The 25,103-nt window shown below is 43.2% G+C and overlaps 1 protein-coding gene across 10 annotated transcripts in view; it reads right to left on the reverse strand.

The window, feature by feature from the left end:
* Positions 1–25,103, reverse strand: part of agtpbp1 (ATP/GTP binding carboxypeptidase 1) — a 462,243-nt gene that overhangs the window by 310,818 nt on the left and 126,322 nt on the right. For 8 of the 10 annotated variants that reach the window (XM_072516701.1, XM_072516698.1, XM_072516702.1 and 5 more), the window contains exon 4: positions 7,951–7,983. The exons of 1 other annotated variant lie outside the window; for it this stretch is intronic. In XM_072516701.1, coding sequence (XP_072372802.1) covers positions 7,951–7,983 — 33 coding nt within the window. The remainder of the gene's footprint in view (positions 1–7,950; positions 7,984–25,103) is intronic. One more of the 10 variants, XM_072516699.1, reaches the window with a different exon arrangement.

Consider the following 25,103-nt stretch of genomic DNA (forward strand, 5'->3'; position numbering starts at 1 on the left):
CAGCCTAGGGGCATCATCAATCATGTATCCATTCTTAATTATCCAATCATAGTCAAAGCACCAACAGCAAGGGTGCTCTTCCTGCACCATTTCATCGCTTGCCCTCCTCTTACTCAAAGTTACTCTCAATTACATTACCTGAAGATATGGCTTCAGGTTTCACATAATCCTGACAACACTTAATTTTCCATCACTGCTCACAGCCCCTCCAACTAAACATAAAAAAGAACAAAGCCATCATACAAGAACCCTCCTACAAACTCCTCCATTTGTCACTGATTTCATTCTGTTTAAGGCCACAGCTTCAGCTGTTCCAATTCTCAGCATTCTATTTACCCCCAAACTGAGTTTCTGACCACTTCTTAAGCACATCCATGTCTTTATAACTTCTTACCATTCAAATACTCTCGCAGACAGCCTTATACCCTTCATAACCTGCTGCTCTTTTCCTAACTTGCACAAGTCTTATTCACCCATCACCCCTGAGCTAACTAACTAATTGGTCGAATTAAGAACTTCAATTTAAAATGTTCTTCCTCATATTGAAATCCCTTTAGGGCCTTGCACTTCCCAATCTCAATAATCTTATCCAGGCCTACATTCCTCTAAAAACTCTGTTCTTGCAATCCTGGCATCTTGATGTTGTGGTCATGGGGTAGTCCTAAACGGAGTGTGTTGTAAATAGAAATTAAAATTTCTGAAATCCATGCTTGCGTGAAGTAAGATGTGGACAATATGCAGGTTTGTGCTGAAAAGTGGACATGCAACTTTCATGCCAAACAAACGTCATGCCTTAAACATCTACAACAAGATAATATGATCCTCTCCTCTTGACGTTAAACAGAATTACCTTTACTGAAACCCCCACCATCAACACTGTGGGGCTCACCAATTAGCAGAAACTTAACTGGATCAGCCATATAAATACTGACAACATAAACAGGGATTCAATGAATGATAATATCATTGAAAGTCAAGGAGAGATAGTTAGATTCTCTCTTGTTAGAGATGGTCACAGCATGGTATTTGGGTGGTGCAAATGTTGCTCGTCTCTTATCAGCCCAAGCTTGAATGTTGTCCAGGTCTTGCTGCATATGCACACAGACTTCTTCAAAGGAGTTGCAAATGGTACCGCACATTCCACAATCATCAGTGAAAACCCTTACTTCTGACCTACTGATGGAGAAAGGTCATTGATGAAGCAGCTGAACATGTTTGGGCTTAGGGCATTACACTAAGCAATTCTTGAAGCAATGTCCTGGGACTGAGTTGATTCACCTCCAACAACCACAACCGTTGTCCTTTATGAGTCATATGACCCCAGCCAGTACTCCTCCCCTCACCCTGCCAGCAGGATACCCAGTGCATCACCTCCCCCACCCCCCACTCTGCCACCCCACCAGCTCCATCTTCATACCCTTCATAGTTACCCTCATTTTGGTTTAAAACACTATTTAAAAAACTAGCCATGGACACACATACTATCAGGAGACTCCTTTACCATGATTAATTATCATGATTAACCCTAACACATGCACATCACCAGATTTAGGATAGCCTGCTCCCTGGTTGGCTCCAAGCAATTATCCTGAAAACACTATAAATTCATTTTCCAAGCTACCTTTGCCAATTTGATTTATCAAATCTACATGAATTAAAGTTACCCAAGATTTTTGTTGCATCTTTCTTACATAATCCATTCAGCTTTTCCTGTATGCTCTGTCTCACAGCATAATTATTAAGAGGCCTATAAACTACTCCCAGAAGTGACCTCTCACCTTCAATATTTCTTATCTTTCCCCAAGCTGATTCTACACCTTGTTCTTTCGAGCGACGGTCATCTCTCAGTACTTAACTAATGTCATCCTTAATTCGCAGAACTACCCCCCTAGCTTATCATTCCGATATGTCTAATGCATTCAAAATTGAGGTTCCAACTTTGTTCACCTTACAACCACATCTGTAATGCCCATCAAAACATATATATATTAATCTCTGTCTCGGTGAACAATTCATATTTTGTGTTAGAAATGCTGAATGCATTCAGATAGAGGGCCTTAAACTCTTACTTTTAAACAACTTATGCAACCTCCAGCCTCATCTGCTAGTCCATACTTCTGACTCTATGTTCTGTCCCTTCTTGTCACACTCAGTTACTCACTGCCCGAATTGCTGCCCTGTTCTATGCTTCCTTTCTCCTCTCAAATGATCCTTTCCCCCAACTGTTTAGTTTAAAGCTCATTCCATCGTCCTAGTTATACAATTCGCCGGAACAGGGGACCGAGCGCCATTCAGGTGCAGACTGTCCCTGCAGTACAGCTCCCATTTCCCCATGAATCAAAACCCATTTTTCCCACATCAATTTTTGAGCCACATGTTCATCTTTCTTTATGCCAATTTGCTCGTGGCTCAGGTAATAATAGAGAAGCTCTGGTTTTTCATCAGGCCCATAGCTGTTCATACTCTCTCACCAAAACCTCTTTCTTCTTCTTCTCGCCGTTGATACCAATGTGGGTCAGGACAACTGGATTTTCCTCCTCACATTACAAGTTCCTCTTCGGCCCTGAGTAGACGTCCCAAGCCCTGGAACCAGGCAAGCAACACAGCCATCTGGACCCTCACTCTCAGCTGCAGAGAACTGTGTCCATCCCTTTGACTAAACTGTCCCTTACTACCTCTAAATTTCTATGTATTCCCTCCACTTGAATGGCTTCCTGTACCAAGATACTATGCTCATTTTTTTCATCAATTCTGCATTTCCAACTCTCATCCAAACAAGCTGAAAGGATTTCAAATCTGTTGGGACGATTGCAACTGTTCCTGCCTTCTGGGTCCCCATACTTGCCTCACTAACAGTCACACTTCCGGTCCCTGGCCAAATTAGAAAACCTTATTCCAAAGTGTGTGATTGCCTTCTCGAATAAAGTACCCCAGTAACTTCACCTTCCCTGTTGAGATCCAGTGCATGCAGCTCGGTCTCCAGCTCAATGGCATTACGGCTCTAAGCCTCAAGACACTTATTGTAGACCTGCTTGCCCTGGATCATACTGGTGCCCAGCAGCTTCCACATTCTGTAATCATAGTACATCACCTGCCCTGTTGGTACAATGACACAGCCTTGGTCAACCCCAGTTTTCACTCAGATAGTGCTTGTGGCGGTTCCTTTGGTGAGGAATCTTTATTGTCACAAGTAGGCTTACATTAACACTGCAATGAAGTTACTGTGAAAAACCCCTAGTCGCCACAGTCCAGCGCCTGTTCGGGTACACAGAGGGAGAATTCAGAATGTCCAATTCACCAACAAGCACGTCTTTCAGGACTGTGGAAGGAAACAGGAGCACCCGGAGGAAACCCACGCAGACACGGGGAGAACATGCAGGCTCCACACAGACAGTGACCCAAGCCGGGAATCGAACCTGGGACCCTGGTGCTGTGAAGCAACAGTGCTAACCACTGTGCTACCTTGACACCCAGTATACAAGGATGGTGTTTACATGCCATTTGCTACAAATAGTGTGGCTATAAGAGCAGGTCAGAGGCTGGGAATTCTGTGGCAAGTAACTAATCTCCAGATTTCCCAAAAGCTGTCCACAATTTACATGGCACAAGTCTGGAGCGTGATAGAATACTCTCCAATTGTCTTGATTAGTACAGCTCTAACAATACTCAAGAAGCAAAGATCCTCATAATATTTAAGAAGTACTTAATTGTGCACATGCGATGCCAAGGCATACAAGGCTATGGGCCAAGTGCTGGAAAATGGGATTCGAATAGTTAATGGGTGTTTTTGACCGGCAATGTGCCGTAGACCTCTCGGCACCATTCAGGGCAAAGCAGCTTGCTTGATCAGCACCCCACCGACCACCTTAACTTAACATTCACTCCCTCCAGCACTGATGCTTAATGGTAGCAGTGTGTAACATAGACAAGATGGATTGCAGCAACTGGCCACGCTTCCTTTGACAGTTTTGGTCTCCTTACCCAAGGAAGGATATACTGGCCATAGAGGGAGTCCAACAAAGTGTCACCAGACTAATGCCGGAGATGGCAGGGTTGTTTTACGAAGAGTGATTGAGGAAATTAGGCCTGTATTCTCTAGAGCAGGGTTTTTCAAAGCGGGGGTCACGACCCATGGGCCGATGTCAGAAAGGTCGCGGACTGCGTTGTTGCAAAAAATGTGAACGGGACTTCCGGTGGCGATGAGCGGAGCGGTGACAAAATGTGTCTCTCTCCGATAAACTTCTAATTAGACGGACATCAAAAGTACGAAAAGGTTCCCCAACATAAACTCACTCACTACCCAACCGACTGAGATGGCAGCAAACCAGCAACCAGGCTGCAAGACCAGCAAGAACAAATAGAGGAATACCCCAACCCTAGGACAGGGGGTCCTGTGTGGCGACCCAGACCTGAGCATGGCAGATCCAGCAGGATTACCAACGCCAGCCCAAACATCGACAGAGAAGGTGATGGGAGTTCATCTCCGCAGAGAGGCGATAAAAGTGGACCAAAAGTCGGCATCAGAGGCCACGCCAAATCCCATAAAGTGAACAGAGGGGAGACTGCAGGCCTATGAGGCAACGGTGTGGAACCTGGAGAAAGCACATGGAGATGGTTGGAGAGAGGAAAGTAGCTGCGGCCAGATGACCGGTGAACACAAGGAAACCCCGGCGTGCTGGGGCACGACTGCGAGGTACTAATGGCTGACCCCAGAGGTTGGGGGGGGGGGGGGGGGGGGGGGGGGGGGGGGGGGGGGCGGGGAGGATAGAAATCTCCCGTTCCCCCCCAACAGAATATTGACCTGGAATGTGAGGGGACTGAACGGACCAGTGAAGAGATCCAGCGTCTACGCCCATATCAAAAGCCCGAGGGCCAACAAAGTCTTTCTTCAGGAGACACATTGGAAAGGGGGGTACCGACTGATGGTAAGGAAAAACTGGGTGAGACAGACATGTCAGACGAGCTTCGACACAGGGGCAAGAGGGGTCGCCACACTATTTAACAATTGGACAGCTTTTACAGGGACAAACCTTGTGACTGGCCCAGGGGACAATAATGGTTAACAGGACCCTAAATTTGATTTATTGTCACATGTACCGAAGTACAGTGAAAAGTATTTTTCTGCGGCCAAGGAACGTACACAGTACGCACATAGTAGACACAAGAATAAAATAGTTTTGGTAGGTCAGAATGCTGACAGGAGATAAAAGAAAAGGGACAGGGGGAAGAGAGCTCGCAGAGAGTCGCCATGCTCTGGCGCCATCTTAGCTGGTGGTACTTGTAACCTAGAAGGTGGTACTTGTAAATAAATACACCCCAAAACTGGGACGACACAGAGTTCATTAAAAAGACCATGGCAACTGGCAGCACCATGGTGCAGTGGATAGCACAGCTGCCTCACTGCGCTGAGGTCCCAGGTTTGATCCCGCCTCTGGGTCACTGTCCATGTGGAGTTTGCACATTCTCCCTGTGTCTGCATGGGTTTCACCCCCACAACCCAAAGATGTGCAGGGTAGGTGGATTGGTCACGCTAAAATTGCCCCTTAATTGGAAAAATATATATAATTGGACACTCTAAATTTATTTTTTAAAAGATGGAAAAAAAGACCATGGCAGAATGGAGACGGGCTGGAACCAGAAACCCCAACAGAGGCTGGACATAGCTGCCCTTGCCGACAAGGCATTTTGCGAAGGAATGTCACAAGCCATCAACAGATATGTAACCTGCAACCAGAACGGAGAGGTCTGTGGGCGGCACGATAGCACAGTGGTTAGCACTGTTGCTTCACAGCACCAGGGTGCCAGGTTCGATTCCCGGCTTGGGTCACTGTCTGTGCAGAGTCTGCACCTTCTCCCTGTGTCTGTGTGGGCTCTCTCCGGTTTCCTCCCACACGTCCCGAAAGACATGCTTGTTACGTAATTTGGACATTCTGAATTCTCCCTCTGTGTACCCGAACAGGCGCCGGAATGTGGCGACTAGGGATTTTTCACAGAAAATTGACGTGTTAATGTAAGCCGACTTGTGACAATAAAGATTTTTATTATTATTGTCTCTCCATCCACATTCTGGGAGGCACTGAAGACAGCAATCAGGGCGAAATTGAGGACACAGGCTGCCACAAGAGAGATAGTGCAGGTAAGGGACAGGAACGGTAGGGTGATCACAGCTCCAGATGAGATCAATGGAGCCTTTGCAACTTTTTACCGGGGACTGTACACCTCTGGGATTTGAAGATGAAACGGTTCCCGGAAGGGCTGGACATACCTGCCATGGGGTAGGAAAAGCAGCAGGCACTGGGGGTACCATTAGGACTGGGGAAAATCATGCAATGCATCAATTCCATGCAGAATGGCACAGGGACATGATAAGAAGCTTGTGGCAGCACTGGCCTCACACCTGCGGCATTGTTCAACAACTCGCTGTCAAGGGGGGTCCTGCCGTCCACACTGGCACAGGCCTCGATCTCATTGATTCCCCAAGGACAAAGACCCGCCGCAGTATGGGTCATACAGACCCATCTCACTCCTGAACGCTATCACCAAAGTGCTGGCGAGGCGACTGGAGAGTTCCTTGCCAGTAGTAATCTCGGAAGATCAGACCGGGTTTGTCACGGGCATACAGCTGACACCAACATCTGACGCCTGCTGAAGGTGATCATGACCTTACCCATTGAGGAGACATCAGATATGAGCATCTCCCTGGACGCAGAGAAAGCATTCAACAGAATAGAATGGAGGTACTGGAACGGTTTGGGTTTGGGCCAATGTTCACCTCATGGGTGAAACTACTGTACAGCGCTCCCATGGCAAGCCTACGAACAAAAACCTCCATCTCTGGCTATTTCCGGCTGCACAGGGGCACGAAGCAGGGATGCCTGTTATCCCTGCTGCTGTTCACTCTGGCAATTGAGCCACTGGACCACTCTCAGATCAACAAAGGGGTGGAGATGCATTCAGAGGGGAGACAAGGAGCACAGAGTCTCTCTCTTTGCAGATAACTTGCTCCACCGTCTCAAATTCTCTAGCCAGCATGGGTAAGATAGTGGAACTCCTGAGGGTGTTTGGAGCCTTCTCGGGATACAAACTAAACCTGAGCAAGAACTAAATCTTCCCAAGTGCACCCTCTGCTGATGTACATGGCAGTTATTGGCAGAAGGAAAATGTAGACAGCGACAAAAAAGATTTTGCAGTTGGCAAAGCTAAAGTTTCAAACATAAATTTGTTATCCTTTCCAGAAGCAGTTTTATTAATATCTAATACATTATAGCAACTGAACATATGCAAAAGAAAGAGTGCACAAAATGTTAGTAAAATACAATTAAGATACAAAACACATCTGAAATAAACCCAAAACCAACAGAACTTCAAAACTAATGTTAATGATTCATCCAGCCACAAACTATTAAAGTATGAATAAAACCATCAAACTCTATCAACTATTCACTGTAGAACTGTGCCAGGTTAGAAAATAACTGGGAGATGCAAGACTACAAAAAATATTCAGAAAGATGTTGGAAATGGCTCGGGCATCACCAGACAAAAAAAAGGAGCCATTGTCGTGTGTAACCTTTGATAAAAGTTATGAAAGGTCTGCATCTGAACCCATATCAATTCCCTCCACCAATGCTACCTAGCCTGCTGAGCATTTCCAGTATTTTCTCAGATTTTTTTGCTTTGTATCTCTAAGCATTCATTCCACTCAGCCAGCGATAACAAGAGCTAGATAAAATTGCTTTTTGTCTTTCAACTGATCCATATCATTCCAATTGCTTTTCCTTCTGTCACATATCTGCCCAGTTGATGTCACAGTATGTTCGTCATATCTCAGTTCAAATTTCATATCCCCAAATTCAAAACTGAGAAAATACACTAAAAAATAGAATTAAATTACTATAATACCAGGTACTACTAAAATAAATGATGCTATGTAATCACTGAACAGAATCCTACCTGACGCTTGTAGGACTGAGAAAGGAAATGCTGCTGGACAAAACATAAGCAAATTTAAAAATGCATGTGACGGCAATTGTATCAATTGACTTAAATTAAAGTCAATTTTAATTAACATTTGCATGGAGAGTAGATAGGACTATTGTTTGTTTCATAAGTTGATCAAATCTTGCTGCAGGACTTGATACTTGTTGAATCATTTATCTCCAGGACTAGATACTTGTTCAATTATTTATCTCCCAACAATTAAGGTTTTAAGGATGCAAGTGAAACAGAAGTCCATCTATTTAATTTAAGCCTCTACTCATTAACAATCACAATTCCAATTCTACTCTTCCTTTACTGCCATATGGCTATTTCAAAGTCACTGTTTCCTTGTTGAGAATATAAACTGACTTGGTCAGCAACCCCATCAATCAAATTAAATTGGGGTATTGAAACCATGAAAGGAGAGGGTTACAAGTCAGGTGTAAAACTTATTTTACGTTACCTTCATACTGATATTGACCACAGAACACTGTACAAGTCCAGGTTCAAATGCAAGTTTTAACAAGCCATGGACCCAACAAGTTGCTTAATGTCCAGTTATATTTACAAATTGTAACATGGCATTAGAGCTTATCTCCATTTATATGGCTTCTATTCATTTTCATCAGATGGCTTATGTTTACTTGTGTGAAACAAATATTAGTGGCAATTGATGAAGTAAAGGCTGCTCTGCCATCCTAATAATTGGCAACAATCTGGAAATGCTTCTCATCAATTAATATATGGAACGGTTCCCTTTAATGCAAACCATGAACCTCAATGCTTCACCAAGTTATTCCATTCTTAATGCCAATCTTTTCAAACCCGGAGACAGATGTGGACAGTCAAGAGGGTTTTATGAAGTGTATTCCAAAGGGTCGGTTTCAATGTTCAGTGGTGAGCAGAGAGAGCCAGAAGTCAAAAAGGTCAACTCTTCTTAGCAGTTATTACTGTGCAAACTCCAAAAGATGTTCAGCATTCAAAAAATTAATACACATCTTTTCGTTGCAGTAGTGTCTGCCACTGGTCAAAATACTTGCTACGGCTTTTTTTTAATTCAATGCAATTGTTTTAGACGTAGGATTTACAGTGCAGAAGGAACCCATTTGGCCCATCGAGTCTGCACTAGCCCTTGGAAAGAGTACGACTTAAGCCCACACCACCACCCTATTCCAGTACCCCACCTAACCTTTTTGGACACTAAGGGCAATTTATCATGGCCAATCCACCTAACCTGCACATTTTTGGACTGTGGGAGGAAACCCAAGCAGACACGGAGAGAACGTGCAGACTCCGCAGACAGTGACCCCAAATTGGGAATCGAATCTGGGACCCAGGAGCTGTGAAACACCTGTGCTAACTACTGTGCTACCATGTTGTTAGTACTTTATTTTGAACATTTCCTCTTATTGCCATTCTGACTGAAATTCAAGAGTCAAACTTGCATTACGGGGCAGCACGGTAGCATAGCGGTTAGCGCAATTGCTTCACAGCTCCAGGGTCCCAGGTTCGATTCCCGGCTGGGTCACTGTCTGTGCGGAGTCTGCACATTCTCCCCGTGTGTGCGTGGGTTTCCTCCGGGTGCTCCGGTTTCCTCCCACAGTCCAAAGATGTGCAGGTTAGGTGGATTGGCCATGCTAAATTGCCCTTAGTGTCCAAAATTGCCCTTAGCGTTGGTTGAGTGGGGTTACTGGGTTATGGGGATAGGGTGGTGTGGGATTGGGTAGGGTGCTCTTTCCAAGAGCCGGTGCAGACTCGATGGGCCGAATGGCCTCCTTCTGCACTGTAAATTCTATGAAATCTATGAAATCTACCTACCCCAAGACGGAACACAAAAGTATTGGGAAGCATTCTGTGATTCAAGTGAAATTTTAAAGGATGAGTATGTTAAGCACAATGCTGGAGGACATAAAACCAATGTTTGTCAGTGAGTACGGCAGTGAAGTGCAATTTTTCCTTTAAGAAGTTAGCTTTTATTGAAGATCGAGGACAGCAGACGGACATGGAAAAGACAGGTCAAATCAAGCGTGGAAGTAACAATAATGTGTGTAACTGTACAGATGTGGTGGGTTGAGTTGGGCAATTCTGTAGAAATGTTATGGTGACAGATGGAATTAATCAAATACTTGAGGTACTCATGGTGACAAGAAGAATGGCAGCTTGCTAGAGCTGAGTATCATCAGTATATATTTGAAGCTATGACTCCATGCTTGTATACGGTTCATGAAGAAGCAACATTTAGGATGAAGAGGCTAATGATAGATCCTTAAGGGACCAAGCAGGTTAAAGCGTAAATCAGAAAGAAGTCACTGCTGGAGGTGCATTGACATTTTTGAGTAAATAGGAATGGAATCACACATCAGCCACTGATTTGGCCAAAGAGGCAATGGTTGATTATATAACACGCTGTTGAAAGCCTAAGAAAACGAAAGAGGGTTAATGCATCATGGGCAGTCACAAAGTCATGATATCATAGATGACTGTTACTTGTGCGAGAAATAGGAATGGCAGCCATAACGATATTCAAGACCCAATCACAAGGTTAGAAATGGGACAGTTAGAGAGGTTGAGAGAAAACTAAGGGGAACGGAATGATGACAACTATGTTAAAAGGAGAGAAGGATGATGAATGAGCAAAGACAGCCATATAAAATGTTAGCAATCATTATGTGGTCTCAAGGCAAATTTTCTTCACAGGGCAGGTGATGTAATGGCTGAGGAATTAGAGTGTGACAGGAAACATAAGGTTACGATAGGATGCTAGAAAAAGGTTCAAAGTAATTGGGGATAGAAAATCGCAGTTGAAGCATCTGCCAGAGTAGCCTTAATTTTGAGTATTGCTGAAAAAAAAAAACATTTTGTCAAAGCTTTTAGTCTTGCACTCATCAGGACAATTGCAAGAATACCAATGTTGGGGGAAACAACTTTATATTTACACAGAATGCTGACTGGTGTGCAAGCGGACTCTGATTGGTAGAGACGGTGCCATGGAGAATGCACCAGTTAATGGTAATTGACAGTTAATTGCCAAGTATTGTTTGAAAATTTAAAACTGGCATTTTGACTGATTTGATCAAGATATTGCCCAGAGAATGAACCAGCGATTGGCTATCACTTATTTAGACGGCTGTACAGGTTTACATCCCATCCTTTGCAGATGGTTCTGCGAGCATGAATTGGCCAAATGGTTGGGCGAATTGTTACAACCAGTTCTGAACAAATTTCCTAGATACACGATGAGGGATTCCTTTAGCTTTGCAAAGTACATACAGGACTTGCATATTGTAGGCAATGTTGCATCCATGTGCTTTTTTGACATTTGATAGCCTATTCGCCAATGTTCCACGGAAGGAAGAAGTCCTAGATATTTGTGCTACATCATGGTGATCTACACCCACTGTGAATCAACATTCATTCAACTTATGTACGCAGCAACTGGAGTTCAGCTTTAACAACACCATGTATGCCTAAATAAATGATGTTGTCATTGGATCCCCTCTAGGCCCAGTTCTCCCAATCATCTTTATTGAATTCCAGAAGAAACGGGTCTTCGATAGAATTACGCCTAATCTCCTATTCCTTGCAAGTTTCTAATATGTGGATGGTATGTTTGCCAGGATACTTCTGGGATTCACGAAGCATTTTCAACCTCTCCCTACTCCGTTCTGAGGTTCCCACCTGCTTCAAGAAGACCACCATCATCGATGCCAAAGAAGAACCAGACAACGTGCCTCAATGACTAACATCCGGTGGCCTTCACATTGATCATTATGAAGTATTTCAAGAGGTTTGTCATGAAACACATCAATTCCATACTCCCAGAATGCCTCGTGACACACACACACACACAGGCAAAATTTGGCTCCAACTCCATCTACAAGTTTGCTGATGACACAACCATAGTGGATCGGATCACGAACAACGATGAGTCAGAGTACATGAGGGAGATAGAGAACCTAGTGGAGTAGTGTAACGACAACAATCTCTCCCTCAATATCAGCAAAACTAAAGAGCTGGTCATTGGCTTCAGGAATCAAAGTACTGTACACACCACTGTTTGCATCAATGGTGCAGAGTGGAGATTGACAGCATCAAATTCCTAGGTGCGCATATCACCAATTGTTCCTGGTCCACCCACATCGACGCTACGACCAAGAAAGCACAACAGCGCCTATACCTCCTCAGGAAACTAAGGGAATTCGGCATGTCCACACTGACTCTTACCAATTTTTACAGATGCACCATAGAAAGCAACCTATCTGGCTGCCTGGTATGGCAACTACTTGGAACAAGACCGCAAGAAACTACAGAGAATTGTGAACACAGTGTAGTCCATCATGTGAACCCACCTCCCATCCATTGACTCGGTCTACACCTTCCGCTGCCTTAGGAAAGCCGACAGCATAATCATAGATCCCTTCCACCCGGGTTATTCACTCTTCCAACTTCTCCCATCGGGCAGGAGACTCAAAAGTCTGAGAACACGCACTAACAGGTTCAAAAACAGCTTCTTCCCCCTTGTTACCAAACTCCTGAATGACTCCCTTATGAGCTGATCTACTCTCTTCACACATCTTCTCTACTGAGTAGTACTGCACTCTGTATGCTTTACCTGATGCCTGTATCTATGCATTTACATTGTGTATTTATGTATATCTTATATTTTTTTTCATGTATGGAATGATCTGTCTGGACTGTATGCAGAACAATACTTTTCACTGTACCTTGGTACACGTGTCAATAAAACAAAATCCAAGCCATCCTTTGCCAAGAGCTACATCTTTACGGAAGATGGGGAGAAATATCTGTTTACAGTAGGGAATGATAGATTTCACTTGGTCATTCTTTGATAATACGCTCAAGCATCTAATGCAGTGTTTGAAATTCAGTGAGCTCAGGAAAGAGGAAAGCAAAAACTCACTAAATTAAATACAATGATTGAACAGCACAATGAATACTGGAACAGAAATTTATATAATGAGAATAATGTACTTTTTTAAAATAAAAAAGTACAGAAAGTGTGTATCATGTGAAAAGCATAGCACGGTAGCACAGTGGTTAGTACTGCTGCTTCACAGCTCCAGGGTCCCAGGTTCGATTCCCGCTTGGGTCATTGTCTGCACATTCCCCGTGTCTGCGTGGGTTTCCTCCGGGTGCTCCGGTTTCCTCCCACGAGTCCCGAAACACATTCTGTTCGGTGAATTGGACATTCTGAATTCCCCCTCCGTGTACCCGAACAGGGCCAGAAAGTGGTGACTAGGGGCTTTTCACAGGAACTTCATTGCAGTGCAATTTAAGCCTACTTGTGACAATAACGATTATTATTATTAGCTTCTCTTCTTAGGCAGTCCCTTTGGTTCAAGGATGACTTTCTTCCACTCCTGTTCTGAAGTAGCTAAGAATTATCAGCTATTTCAGAACCAAATGTGCAATCTGAAGATTCTGCCATATCTGGAGAGTGTGTTGCTTGAAGGGTTGGATAGATAAGTTGTTTGGAGGTTTGTTCTGAAACCTCGACTCCGCCGCTGCAGCTCCCTGATGAAGTCTTTCAATGTGTTTGGAACCAACCCGTATGAACCTTATCCATTTTGGTCAGTCACCCATGAGTTCGCAGGGATGTCAGATCTCTTCAGGAATATGCTTTGCAGACACCCCTATAGATATCCTCTTGGGAGTCTCCTACTTCAACCAAGTTCTGAGTAGAGCAGTTGCTTCAGGAGTCTGGTATCGAGTCATATGAAGTCACTGAAAAGTACTTGAAAAGCTAATGGCTATGTCTAATTAATTTTTCCAATACTAATTTGAACTTAATTCCATGTTAAGTGACTGAAATAAGAAATATACAAAATCCTACAAATTTTACTACATGACCAAGGTAAATATTTGATTGATAACTACCGCAGAAAATACAAGCAATGTAAAGTGGATGTCTCCTCAGAGATATGCCGAAGTTTCAATAGGTTCATGCGAAGACAAATAAGCAACTCAACATCCTTAATGTTTTACACCATAATTCACATTAATTGTTCAGTTATCACTTGGTATTACTGAATTATCTTTTGACAAAATTGGTCCAGAGTTATTTCTAACTTCAGTTTTGTGCAGTTTCAAAAAAACATTTCATGGAATTCAAAATACAAGTTCTTCATGATTCCAGCTTAGTCAAGTGCTTACCTTCCTGTGGAATATACCTATAGATAAAGTGTCTGGGACTAGTGTTGAAAGAACTAGCCATCTCTGCAGCAGACAATCAGGTTAATGTATACGCACACTAAAAATATTACGTTTTATTAAGTTGTCAATGACAGACAGGAGTCAAAGAACTCCTCGACAAATTAGAGGTCTTTTTTAGATCATATGGGCAGTTGACTCAACAGATTTTATTTCCAATCTACGTTGATATTGTCATGGTGCCAAAGGAACTTAAAACGAATGTGCAGAGAATATGTGACACCTCTCCCATATACGCACATACGATACTTGATATTGCAATTTGATTACAGGCTTGATATTCCATAGATGTATTTTATTGAGCATCAGCAACTTCTCAATTTTGTCAAATCAACGAGAGGGGAAACATACTGCACAACTATAAAGTATAAGGCAAAAAATATACTATTTGAAAAATAAAGAAAAAGTGCCCATCTTTCCCTGAACTTGATCAGGCTTTCACCACTGCCGCACAGCGCCAAGGACCCAGACTAGATTATGAGTTTGCACGTTCTCCCTGTGTCTGTGTGGGTTTCTCCGGGTGCTCCAGTTTCCTCCCAAGTTGCCATGCTAAATTGTCCCTTAGTGTCCAAGATGTGCAGGTTAGGTGGGGTTATAGGGATAGGATGGGGGAGTGGGCTGAGCTAAGGTGCTCTTTCAGCAGGTCGGTGCTGGTGCAATGGACCAAATGGCCTCCTTCTGCACTGTAAGGATTTTATGGAGTACCAAAGCGCTTCACAAACGCACAAATCACATCCTGTGTGATTGTGACAAAGGCACGTCTCCACCTCTCTGAAGCAGTTGAGCACATTATCCTCCACACGTGCAGATTCCACAATCAGTGACCCAAGCCGGGAATCGAACCTGGGACCCTGGAGCTGTGAAGCAACTGTGTTAACGTGCTGCCCCATTCGTTTTGTTAATGGTTATTGAGCCTTATGGATGTATGGCACTGGAGTTGTTTTTTAAACTTTGTGTATGTTCTATATCGGTACACTGTTAATTCTATGGTGGGACTTTTCTGGCCCTTCCCACCAGCGGGATCTTTCGGTCCCGCCGAAAGTGATGGTCCGCATTGGAATGGGTAGCCACCCAAAATGCCGTAGACATCAGAGGGACCGGAAGAACTTGCCGGTGGCTATTGGCGAGTTGCCTCACCACTGGAAGACACGCCGCAGACTGGCTGGAAAAACTGGTCCTGTACGTTTATCCATTTACAAAGCTTTTGCTGAAGTATGCTAAACTTTTCGCAAGATGGCTCCATGTTTTTTCAATATTAATGAAAGATAAAATGTAATGCATTGTGAAATGTCATGGAGACATTTGAAAACAATTTTTTTTTAAAAATCAAAGCATTGTTTAAACAGGAGCCAGTGTCGGTCAATGGGCATGGGTGATCAGCATTTTATGTGATTTAGGATATGAACAGGAAAATTTTCTATGATCTCAAGGTTATGGAGGGTAGAACTTAGGAAGGCAGCCAAAGTTCATTAAAATACTCAGCCTAGATGTGACACATACATGGATGTGTTTCAGCAGTAGAAGAGCTGGAGGTGGATGTTATGGAGGCGGAAATAGGCAGTCATAGTAACAGAGCAGATCTCTGGATGCAATATGACACAGTAAGGTGGGGATGAGGGAAAGCTGGATGCAGACAACGTACAAAAGGAAATTGTGTTTTGAATGATATCCTGAAGATGAGGTGAGATGCACGTCGATGCAAAATAGGAGGTCGCTGGCTACAGTTAGCTTAAGAATTAAACCAGGTCAGTGCTGTTCCATCCAGCTGGATGCTGGTGGAGAGCTGTTGGAGGAGGATAGCGTCCAAAAGGTTAGATGGGGTTACTGGGTTATGGGGATAGGGTGGAGGGTGCTCTTTCCAAGGGCCAGTACAGACAAGATGGGCTGAATGACCTCCTTCTGCACTGTAAATTCCATGGTTATCTATGGATTGACTGAAATACTTCATTCACCAAATACAAACCAATCAAAAATCTAGTTCCATTCATTTGACCAGAAATGCTAAAAATCAACACCAGGAGCTACCATAAACCATTGCAAATTTTTTACTGCTTTTCAAAGTTGTCACTTGTGAACCAGTAGGTTCCACAAAATCCTAACATTGTCTCAAAAATGGCATTTATACCATTATTAAAACATTTGAAATTGCACACTTCTGGGGAAAGAAAAGAAAACCTATCCACAAAGAAGTTTTAAAATGCTTAAAGAAAATGATCATGGATGGTGCTGGACATTCTGCTTGGATCCAAAAGGTTCTGATGGCAAAATGTTAGTAGAGATGTGCATTACAGATGTCATCATTTTGACTCTTTTGTGAATTTACAATGGTCACAACAATCTACATTATAACGAGGTGAAAATTACAAATGGTAAATGTGAGGCATGACAAGCAAGAGAGACAAAACGGTTTTAACCATTTTGTCCTACTAAATAACATTTTTGCACTAAAATTTTGCTTGGGTTTTTTTTCAATTTCCTGTTGAGCTGGCAGCACAGGAAGATATTTATTTGGCACCTTGATATTAAACTCAAGATATTGGAGCTGCAATCAGTCCAGTGGGAATGAATCAAACCAAATGACTGTTTAAAGCATTTGTTACAGGAGATTAAAAACGTGAGGGAAACCTGTGCGATTGAGCAGGGAAGAACAAAGACAAGATAGACCAAATGCATTTTAAAATAATGGGCAACTATTAGTACACATGATTTTAGGGCACTAACCTATTGGCATCAGTGGTGTGCAATTCTTAATGTGATATATTGTTTCAGTAAATTTGCAATGGGGGGGCAGGGGAGGACAACGAGGGACAAGAAAACACAAGAGGGAAAAAAAAGAAAAAGAATAAGGAAGAGTTCAAAAATTAACAGTAAGGATGAATACAACAGCTTCTCCAGTGTATTATGCTTTTAACGTAACAAAATATCCAACATGTTTCACAAGGACTGTATAAAACTAAATACGACTAAGTCTACAGATGCCCAAAAGCTTGGTCTCGAAGGTAGGTCTTCAGGAATGTCTTAAAATAGGAAAGTGAGGTAGAGAGGAAGCAAGGTTTAGGGAGGTATTCCAGAACTTATGGCCTGGGCAGTTAAAGGTATGATCATCAGTGCATCAATTAAAGTCAGGAATTTGAAAGTCTGGAGATTGCCTAAACAAGAGCCTGTGTAGGTTGGCATGCAGTGATGGATCAATGAAATTTGGTGTAAATCAGGCTAGTGGAGTTCTTCATCGAATCATAGAATCCCTACAGTGCAGGAGGCCATTCGGCCCATCATATCTACACCAATCCATTGAAAGGGCACTTCACCCATGTCCATTCCACCCTATCCCCATAACTTAATCTACATACCCTTGGGCAATAAGGGAAAATTTATCATTGCCAATCCACCTAACCCGCACATCTTTGGACCGTGGGAGGAAACCGGAGCATCCGGAGGAAACCCATGCAGACATGGGGAGAACGTACAAACTCTACACAGTGACCCAAGGTCAGAATTGAACCTGGGTCCCTGTTGCTGTGAGGCAGCAGTGCTAACCATTGTGCCACCATGCCGTCCTTGATTGCTTTACATTGAGGGAAGAGGAGAACATGGAAGGCTGACCAGGAGTGCATTACAATAGACAAGTGTAGAGGTAACTGAGATATGAATGAGGATTACAGCAGCAGATGAGATGAGGCAGAGTCGGGTGCTGCTACAGAGGTGGAAATACAACAGTGTGATTGGAAGCTTGATTGGAAGTTGTTAGTCTGGTCGAAGCGAGTTAGAGGGAGATGAGTGGAACTGGTGGCTAAGGAAGAGTGCACCTGCATCACAGGGATGCAACTGTTCAAGAAGGCAACTCACCACCATCTTCTTAAGGGCAGTAAATGCTGGCCTAGCCAGCAACACCCACCTCCCATAAATTAATTTTTAGTTTGTGCTGGAAGCCAGGGACAATGGCTTTGGTCTTTCCAATATTTCATTGCAGAAAACTTCTACTCATCCAGTATAGTCACCATTGTCCCAGATGACCATAGACTGCTTTCCCCAAGGGGGCGTGCTGACTGGTGGTGATTTAACCGGAGGATCATCACACCTCAGGCAAGGAGCAAGGTTGAGAATGCAGGCTTTAAGGCGGCATAGTGGCACAGTGGTTAGCACTGCTGCCTCACGGTGCCAAAGACCTGGGTTCGATCCTGGCCCCGGGTCACTGTCAGTGTGGAGTTTGCACATTCTCCCAGTGTCTGCGTGGGTCTCACCCCCACAACCCAAAGATGTGCAGGATAAGTGAATTGGCCACTATAAATTGCCCCTTATTGGAAAAAAAAAATTGGATACTCTAAATTTTAAAAAGAGAAGGCAGGCTTTCATGAATAACCTCAGCCAGTACGGGAATTGAACCCGGGCTGTTGGCCTTGTTCTGCATCACAAACCAGCTCAACAGCCAACAGAGCTAAACTGTATTGGGTGGCAGGCAACAGTCTCAGAATTTAGAGATAATGGAGGAATTGAGAGAGGTGGTGGCAAGATAAAACTGGGTGTCATCGGCATTTGTATGCATACTGACAATGTGCTTATGGATGGGCAGCACAGAAAAGATAGCATGGTTATGTTGCTGGACTGTAAATTTTAAAAAACGCTAGTCTCATAATGGTGAACATCAAGTACCGTTCTGACTAATGAGGAAGAGAGAAAGAGAGATGCACCGTTGGGCCAACTGGCCTGTTTATGTGCCACATACCCAATGTAATCCTTTAAAATGGTGCAGCAAACCAGCCAGTTGCATCAAACAGCTATGAAAAAAATGTGATCCCTGGCATTGACGACAAAAAACACAGCCAGCCCGTGAAGTCCTGTAAAGTCCTCCTTACTAACTGGGGAGCTGCGACAAATTGGGGAAGTGCCTCACACACTGACAGTCGCAATCACAGATTCATAACTTTCAGTCAATATCACAGACTCTCCATTCAGTTAATATCACAGACTCTCCATCACATTCCCCGGTTAAGCCCTGTCCTATCGACAAGACAGGTGGAAGCACTGTGGTATACAGTCTGGAGGGAGAGACGATGGAAGTCCTCGACACGGACAGAAGATTTTCATGGTCTCAAATCAAACCTCTTGACTACTTACAACCACCCTCCCTGAACTGATGAATTTGTATGGCTCTAGCCATGCTGTTCCATTGCAATTACTACACTGGCATCTACCCAACAAGTGGAACATTGCCTAGGTATGACCAATCTACAAAAGAAAAGACAAATTCAATCCAGCCAATTACTGCCCCATTATTCTCAATCATCAGCAAAGTGACAGAAGTATCATCAACAGTGCTATTAAGCATTAACTGTTCACCAATAACATGCTCACCAATGCTCAGTTTGGTTTCCGCAGAGCAGGTTGGCCCCAGACCTGCATACAACTTTGTCCAAACATGGACAAAACAACAGAATACAAAAAGTGAGATGAAAGTGACTGTCTTTGATGTCAAAGCAGCACTTGATTAAATGAGACAGAAAGGATTCCTAACAAAAAGTCATTGGGAATCAAGGGAATAGTCTTCACTGTTTGGAATCTTACCTATGCAAGAAAAAATGGTTTTGGAGGGCACAGGACATCATTGCAGGAGGGAGGCACTGGTGTAGTGGTTTTGTTGCTGGACTAGTAATCAGTGATTCAGGGTAATGCTCTGGGGATCCGGGTTCAAATTCCACCATGGCATTTGGGGAAATTTGAATTCAATAAAAATCTGGCATTAAAAACCTAATGATGTGGATTGTCGTAAAAACCCAGATGGTTCACGAAAGTCGAATGGAGAAGGAAATCTGTTGTCCTTACCTGGACAACTCTAGATCCACAGCAATAAACGCTGGCCCTGTCAAAGACACCCATTTCCCATGAACAAATTTTAAAGAAGGAATTCCTCAGGTTAGTGTTTAAGGCCCAATCACCAATGATGAAGAACTGCTTCATTAATGACCTCCCCGCTGCCATAAGGCCAAAAGTGGGGGTGTTTGCTTCTGATTACACTACTACTCATTCACAACTCCTCAGATAATAAAGCACTCCATGCTATGCCTTTTGTGCCGACAGGAGGCAAATAACAACTACTTGCCAATGACCATCTCCAACAAAAGAGATTCTACCTATGTCCCCATGACATTGAACGGCACACTCACTGCTGAATCCCCAACCATCAACATGCTGGTGGCTATTGTGTGCAGAGTTGGAAGACTTGGATATGATGGATCAGAATCAAGACTTTGAAAAAGAGGGATTTATTGCAGGCATTGTTGTTACAGAGTGTGAAAATTTGATCACAAGGGGAAATATCAAAATATTTGGCATTTTTCAAAACAGGAAAATCACACCGATTAAATGTACCCAGTCTGCCAAGATAAGCAAGGGAGGAAATAGTGGAGGCTCTGAGATTCATTTTTTAATCCTCTCTGGCTACAGGCAAAATGGTACAGTAGCACTGCTAAAGTTGAACCGTTATTTTAGGACGGAGGAAGGGATAAACCGAATGATTACAGACAAGTTGGTTAACCTCACAGACGGGCAAATTGTTGAAAGAAATTCTGAGGCACGGTATAAATTGTCTCTAGAGAGACTTGGGCTGGTCAACGACAGTCAACATGCCTTTGTTAAGGGATTGTCTGATGGACTTGATTTAGAGTTTTTTGCAGTGGTAACAAGAAGGGCTGATGAGGGTGCTGCAATTGACGTTGTCTACATGGATTTTACAAAGGTCCTGATAAGATGCCACCTGCAGCTTGGTCAAAACACTAAGAGCCCATGGGATCCAAGGGCAAGTAGAATGCAAAACTGACTCAGTAGTAGGAAGTAAAAGGTAATGGGTGTTTTTGTGACTGGAAGGCTGTTTCCATTGGGGTTTTACAGGGCCAATTCTAGTTGCCCTGCTTTTTGTGACATAAATCAATGATTTAAACTCAGGTATTGGGTCATGATTAATAAGTTTGAAGATGATACAAAAATTGGTTGTGTAGTTAAAGTGTGGGGGCAAGCTGGAGAATTCAAGGAGATAACAATGTCAGATGGACAAACAATGGCCAATAGAATTCAACATGAGGAATGTGAGGTAATGCATTTGGGAGGGTAGACAAGGCAAGGGAATACATAACAAATGGTAGAAAAGAGAGGTGTATATGAACAGAGGGACCTTGAAATGCATTTCCAGAAACCTGAAGGAAGCACAACAGATAATTAAAGTGGTTAAGGCGCACTCATAATACTTTCCTTTGTTTGCTGAGACCATAATAAAAAGAGCTGGGAGATTATACTGGAAACGGTTATGTCACAGCTAGGGCACACCATATGATTCTGGTCAAAAGATTCTGGTCCCACTACAAGCCCACTGACTATCTACTAATATCCACTACAAGCCCACTGACTCCCACAGCTATCTGGACTACAGCTCTTCGCACCCTACACCCTATAAGGACTCCATCCCTTTCTCTCAACTCCTTCGCCTCCGTCGCATTTGTTCCGATGATGCCACTTTCCAATATGGTGCTTCGAAAAGGTGTTCCTTCTTCCTCAACCGTGATTTCCCACTGTTGACAGGGCCCTCAACAGTGTGCAGTCTATCTCCCACGCAACTACCCTTGCTCCCTCCCCTCCCTTCCAGATCAAGGATAGAGGCCCCCTCGTCCTCACATTTCATCCCACCAGCCTCCGTATGCAAAGCATAATCCTCCGCCATTTTCACCAACTTCAGCGTGATGCCACCACCAAACACATCTTCCCTTCACTCCCTCTTTCAGCATTCCCCAGAGACCATTCTCTCAGAGATAATCTAGTCCACTCCTCCACCATACCCAGTACCTCTCCCATCATCCATGGCAGCTTCCCATGCAATCGCAGAAGGTGTAACACCTGCTCCTTTACCTCTTCCATGCTTAACATCCCAGGCCCAAAACACTCATTCCAGGTTAAGCAGCATTTCACTTGCACCTCTTCCAATCTGGTCTATTGCATTCGCTGCTCCCAATGTGGCCTCCTCTGTATCGGAGAGACCAAACGCAGACTGGGTGATCGCTTTGCTGAGCGCCTTCGGTCTGCGCGCTTCAGGACCTGGACCTTCCCGTTGCTTGCCATTTTAACACAAGGACCCTGCTTCCATGCCTGTCCTTGGCCTGCTGCAATGTTTCAGTGAAGCTCAACGCAAACTGGAGGAACAACATCTCATCTTCCGGTTAGGCACGCCTTCCGGTCTCAACATCGAATTCAACAACTTCAGATGATCAGTTCTACCCCACCTAGATCCATTTGTTTTCATCCCATTTCATTTCAACTGTCTCTTACCATTCATTTATTTATTTCTCGTCTTTCTTATTATATATTTAACCCCCCCCCCCCCAATTTTATCCACCTTTCCTTACCCCTCCTTCCCCCTCCCCCCACATCTCCATCTGTCACAGTTTAGCCTCTGATGTTAGTTTCTCTGCTGTTTGACCTCTCACACCTTTTGTTCTCTCTGGGGACTGCCGTTAGCACTCTTTCCCCTTGGTTTCTGTGGCTATTAGCACCCCGTTTCCCAGAGTTTCTGTGGTTATGACTCATCTTTCATTCTCACTCCACAGTATAAATATTCCCCACATTCTCTGACTGTTAGCTTTGACAAAGAGTCATTGGACTCGAAACGTTAGCTCTTTTCTCTCCCTACAGATGCTGGCAGACCTGCTGAGATTTTCCAGCATTGTCTCTTTCATATGATTCTGGTCATCACATTACATGAAGAAGGTGATCACCCTAGAGTGTACAGAGGAGATATGCAGGGATATTGCTAAGAATGGAGAATTTAGCAATTGGGAAGAGTGAATAAACTGGGCGTGTTTGTTTTGGAACAATTACGTTGTTTAAAATTGAGGGCGTTATGACCCCCTGGGCTAATGCACAATCAATTCCAGCCTATTTGACCCAGAGTCGCGATACAACTATTCTTAGACAATTAAACAATTCTTAGAAAAACACCAAGGTCTCGATCCTTGGCTACTGATGGATCTGTACTTTGTTAATATATTTATGTGTCACCGCACTATATATTAATCAACAGAACTTGAGACTGAGCTTCTTGGGTGAAGTAAAGTAAAACTTTATTTGTGTCAGTTTTAAAGTCAACTGATCAAGTCAAATTTTATGCGAGTACAGAATTTAGAAAGTTTGTTTGTCTAACGCAAAAAGAGATGGTTGAGTTGAATTCAAAATACAATTCAGTTTGTGGTAATTTCTTCAGATCAAAATGCACAATACAAAAATGAAACAAAAGGAAATAGCGGTTTGCAAATTAAAGCAAAAGAATAGGTTTCAAAGGTTAGGTTAAAGATGATTTTGGAGAGAAGAAAAAAGGTTCTCTCCCGGTCTCTTAAGGAAATCATTATCTTTACGGTTCTGTCCCCTTTCTGGCTGTGATTGGGTTTAAATAATTATAATTCATCTAATTTGACCGAAATGTCTGTCTATCAAGTTTTAAGAGATAATGTGGCATGAGAGAATTTCTGTATGTTTCCATAATATGGTGTGATCAAAACACCTGTTTCCCACCATGTTTTCGAGAACTGGGATCTTTGCCCAGTAATGATAACAATGAGTTTATTCTGCAGCGTGGCCTTGCAGTGTATAGTCAGTTTTTAAACTGACTTCCTTAGCTGATCCTTTCCCATGCTCTCAGCATTTTCTGCTGTTATGGTTAATATATGATTTTCAATAGTATAATGTCACTAAAACATTTCTTCCTTTAAACCTTATTACCTATAACAAAAGTAGATTTCTATCAGCTACCCAATAACTGCAACCAAATTTGTAAATAAGAACTATAATTAAATATGCAACAAATACAACAGTTTAACTAACACCCAATTCCTAACACCCCCACTTAAATTCAACCCACTCTCTACACACAGACAAGACAGACAAACACAACAGAGAAGAGGGGGGTAAAATAATAAACAAAAGGGATAAAAGTCTTTATTTCAGATGGTTGTCTTATAGCATACCTTCCTTCAATCTAGGCTTTCAGCTTGACATTTTCACTGTAGACTCATGCAGATTCTGTGTACAGCTTTTCTGGAGAAAACACGAGGGAGAGAGAGAGCAGCTTCTTTCCTGACCATCCAGCACTCCAAGTTTCCTTCCCCATGCCCTCTGAAAATTATCCCACTCAGGCAGGACTCAATCACTGCCCATTACCGGGTAGAATACGGCCTTTTGGCCAATTCATTAGCCAACCAATCAAACTGAATCTCACCAATCTCTGTGCCATAAATTCTTAGTTCTGCTGTCCAAAAGCTAGCACAGCGTTCTGTTTTATAACTTTTGAGTTCCTCACTCCTGCTTGATATGTCCATTAACCATCCATGGATCAAAATGATAATAGCAAAAATAAAGAAAGGGGAAATGAAGGAATCAACGGTAAGGGCCCTTACGAGGGGTGAGATAGGAAGGATCCATTTTTCTTAGACGAGATAACCAGGGGCATACACAGAAATTAATTTGTAGAAGGATTAGAGGGGAGTTGAGGATTTATTTTTGTTCAGAGAGTGGTGTAGGTCTTAAACTCACTGTCCGGTAGGGCAGACACCCGAATTGCATTTAGAAATACTTGGAAATGCACTTTGAAGTGCTGTAATCTACAGGGCCACAGACCAAACAATGAACAGTGTGATTTGGATGGATAGCACTATATTGGCTGGCTCAGAGAAGATTGGCTCACTGGCTTTCTTCTGTGATGCACATTTGCAACATGTCTATGTTTCCAAACTCATGCTTCTGCTGTCAGGAGAATGGGAATTTAGCGTGAAGTAACTCACTTTCCAAACCTTCAACCTCCACCACCGAGAAGGATGTAAACACCACCACCTGCAAGTTCCCCTCCAAGTCACATACCATCC

Source organism: Scyliorhinus torazame, chromosome 9, assembly GCF_047496885.1.
Source record: "Scyliorhinus torazame isolate Kashiwa2021f chromosome 9, sScyTor2.1, whole genome shotgun sequence".
Taxonomy (NCBI): Eukaryota; Metazoa; Chordata; class Chondrichthyes; order Carcharhiniformes; family Scyliorhinidae; genus Scyliorhinus; species Scyliorhinus torazame.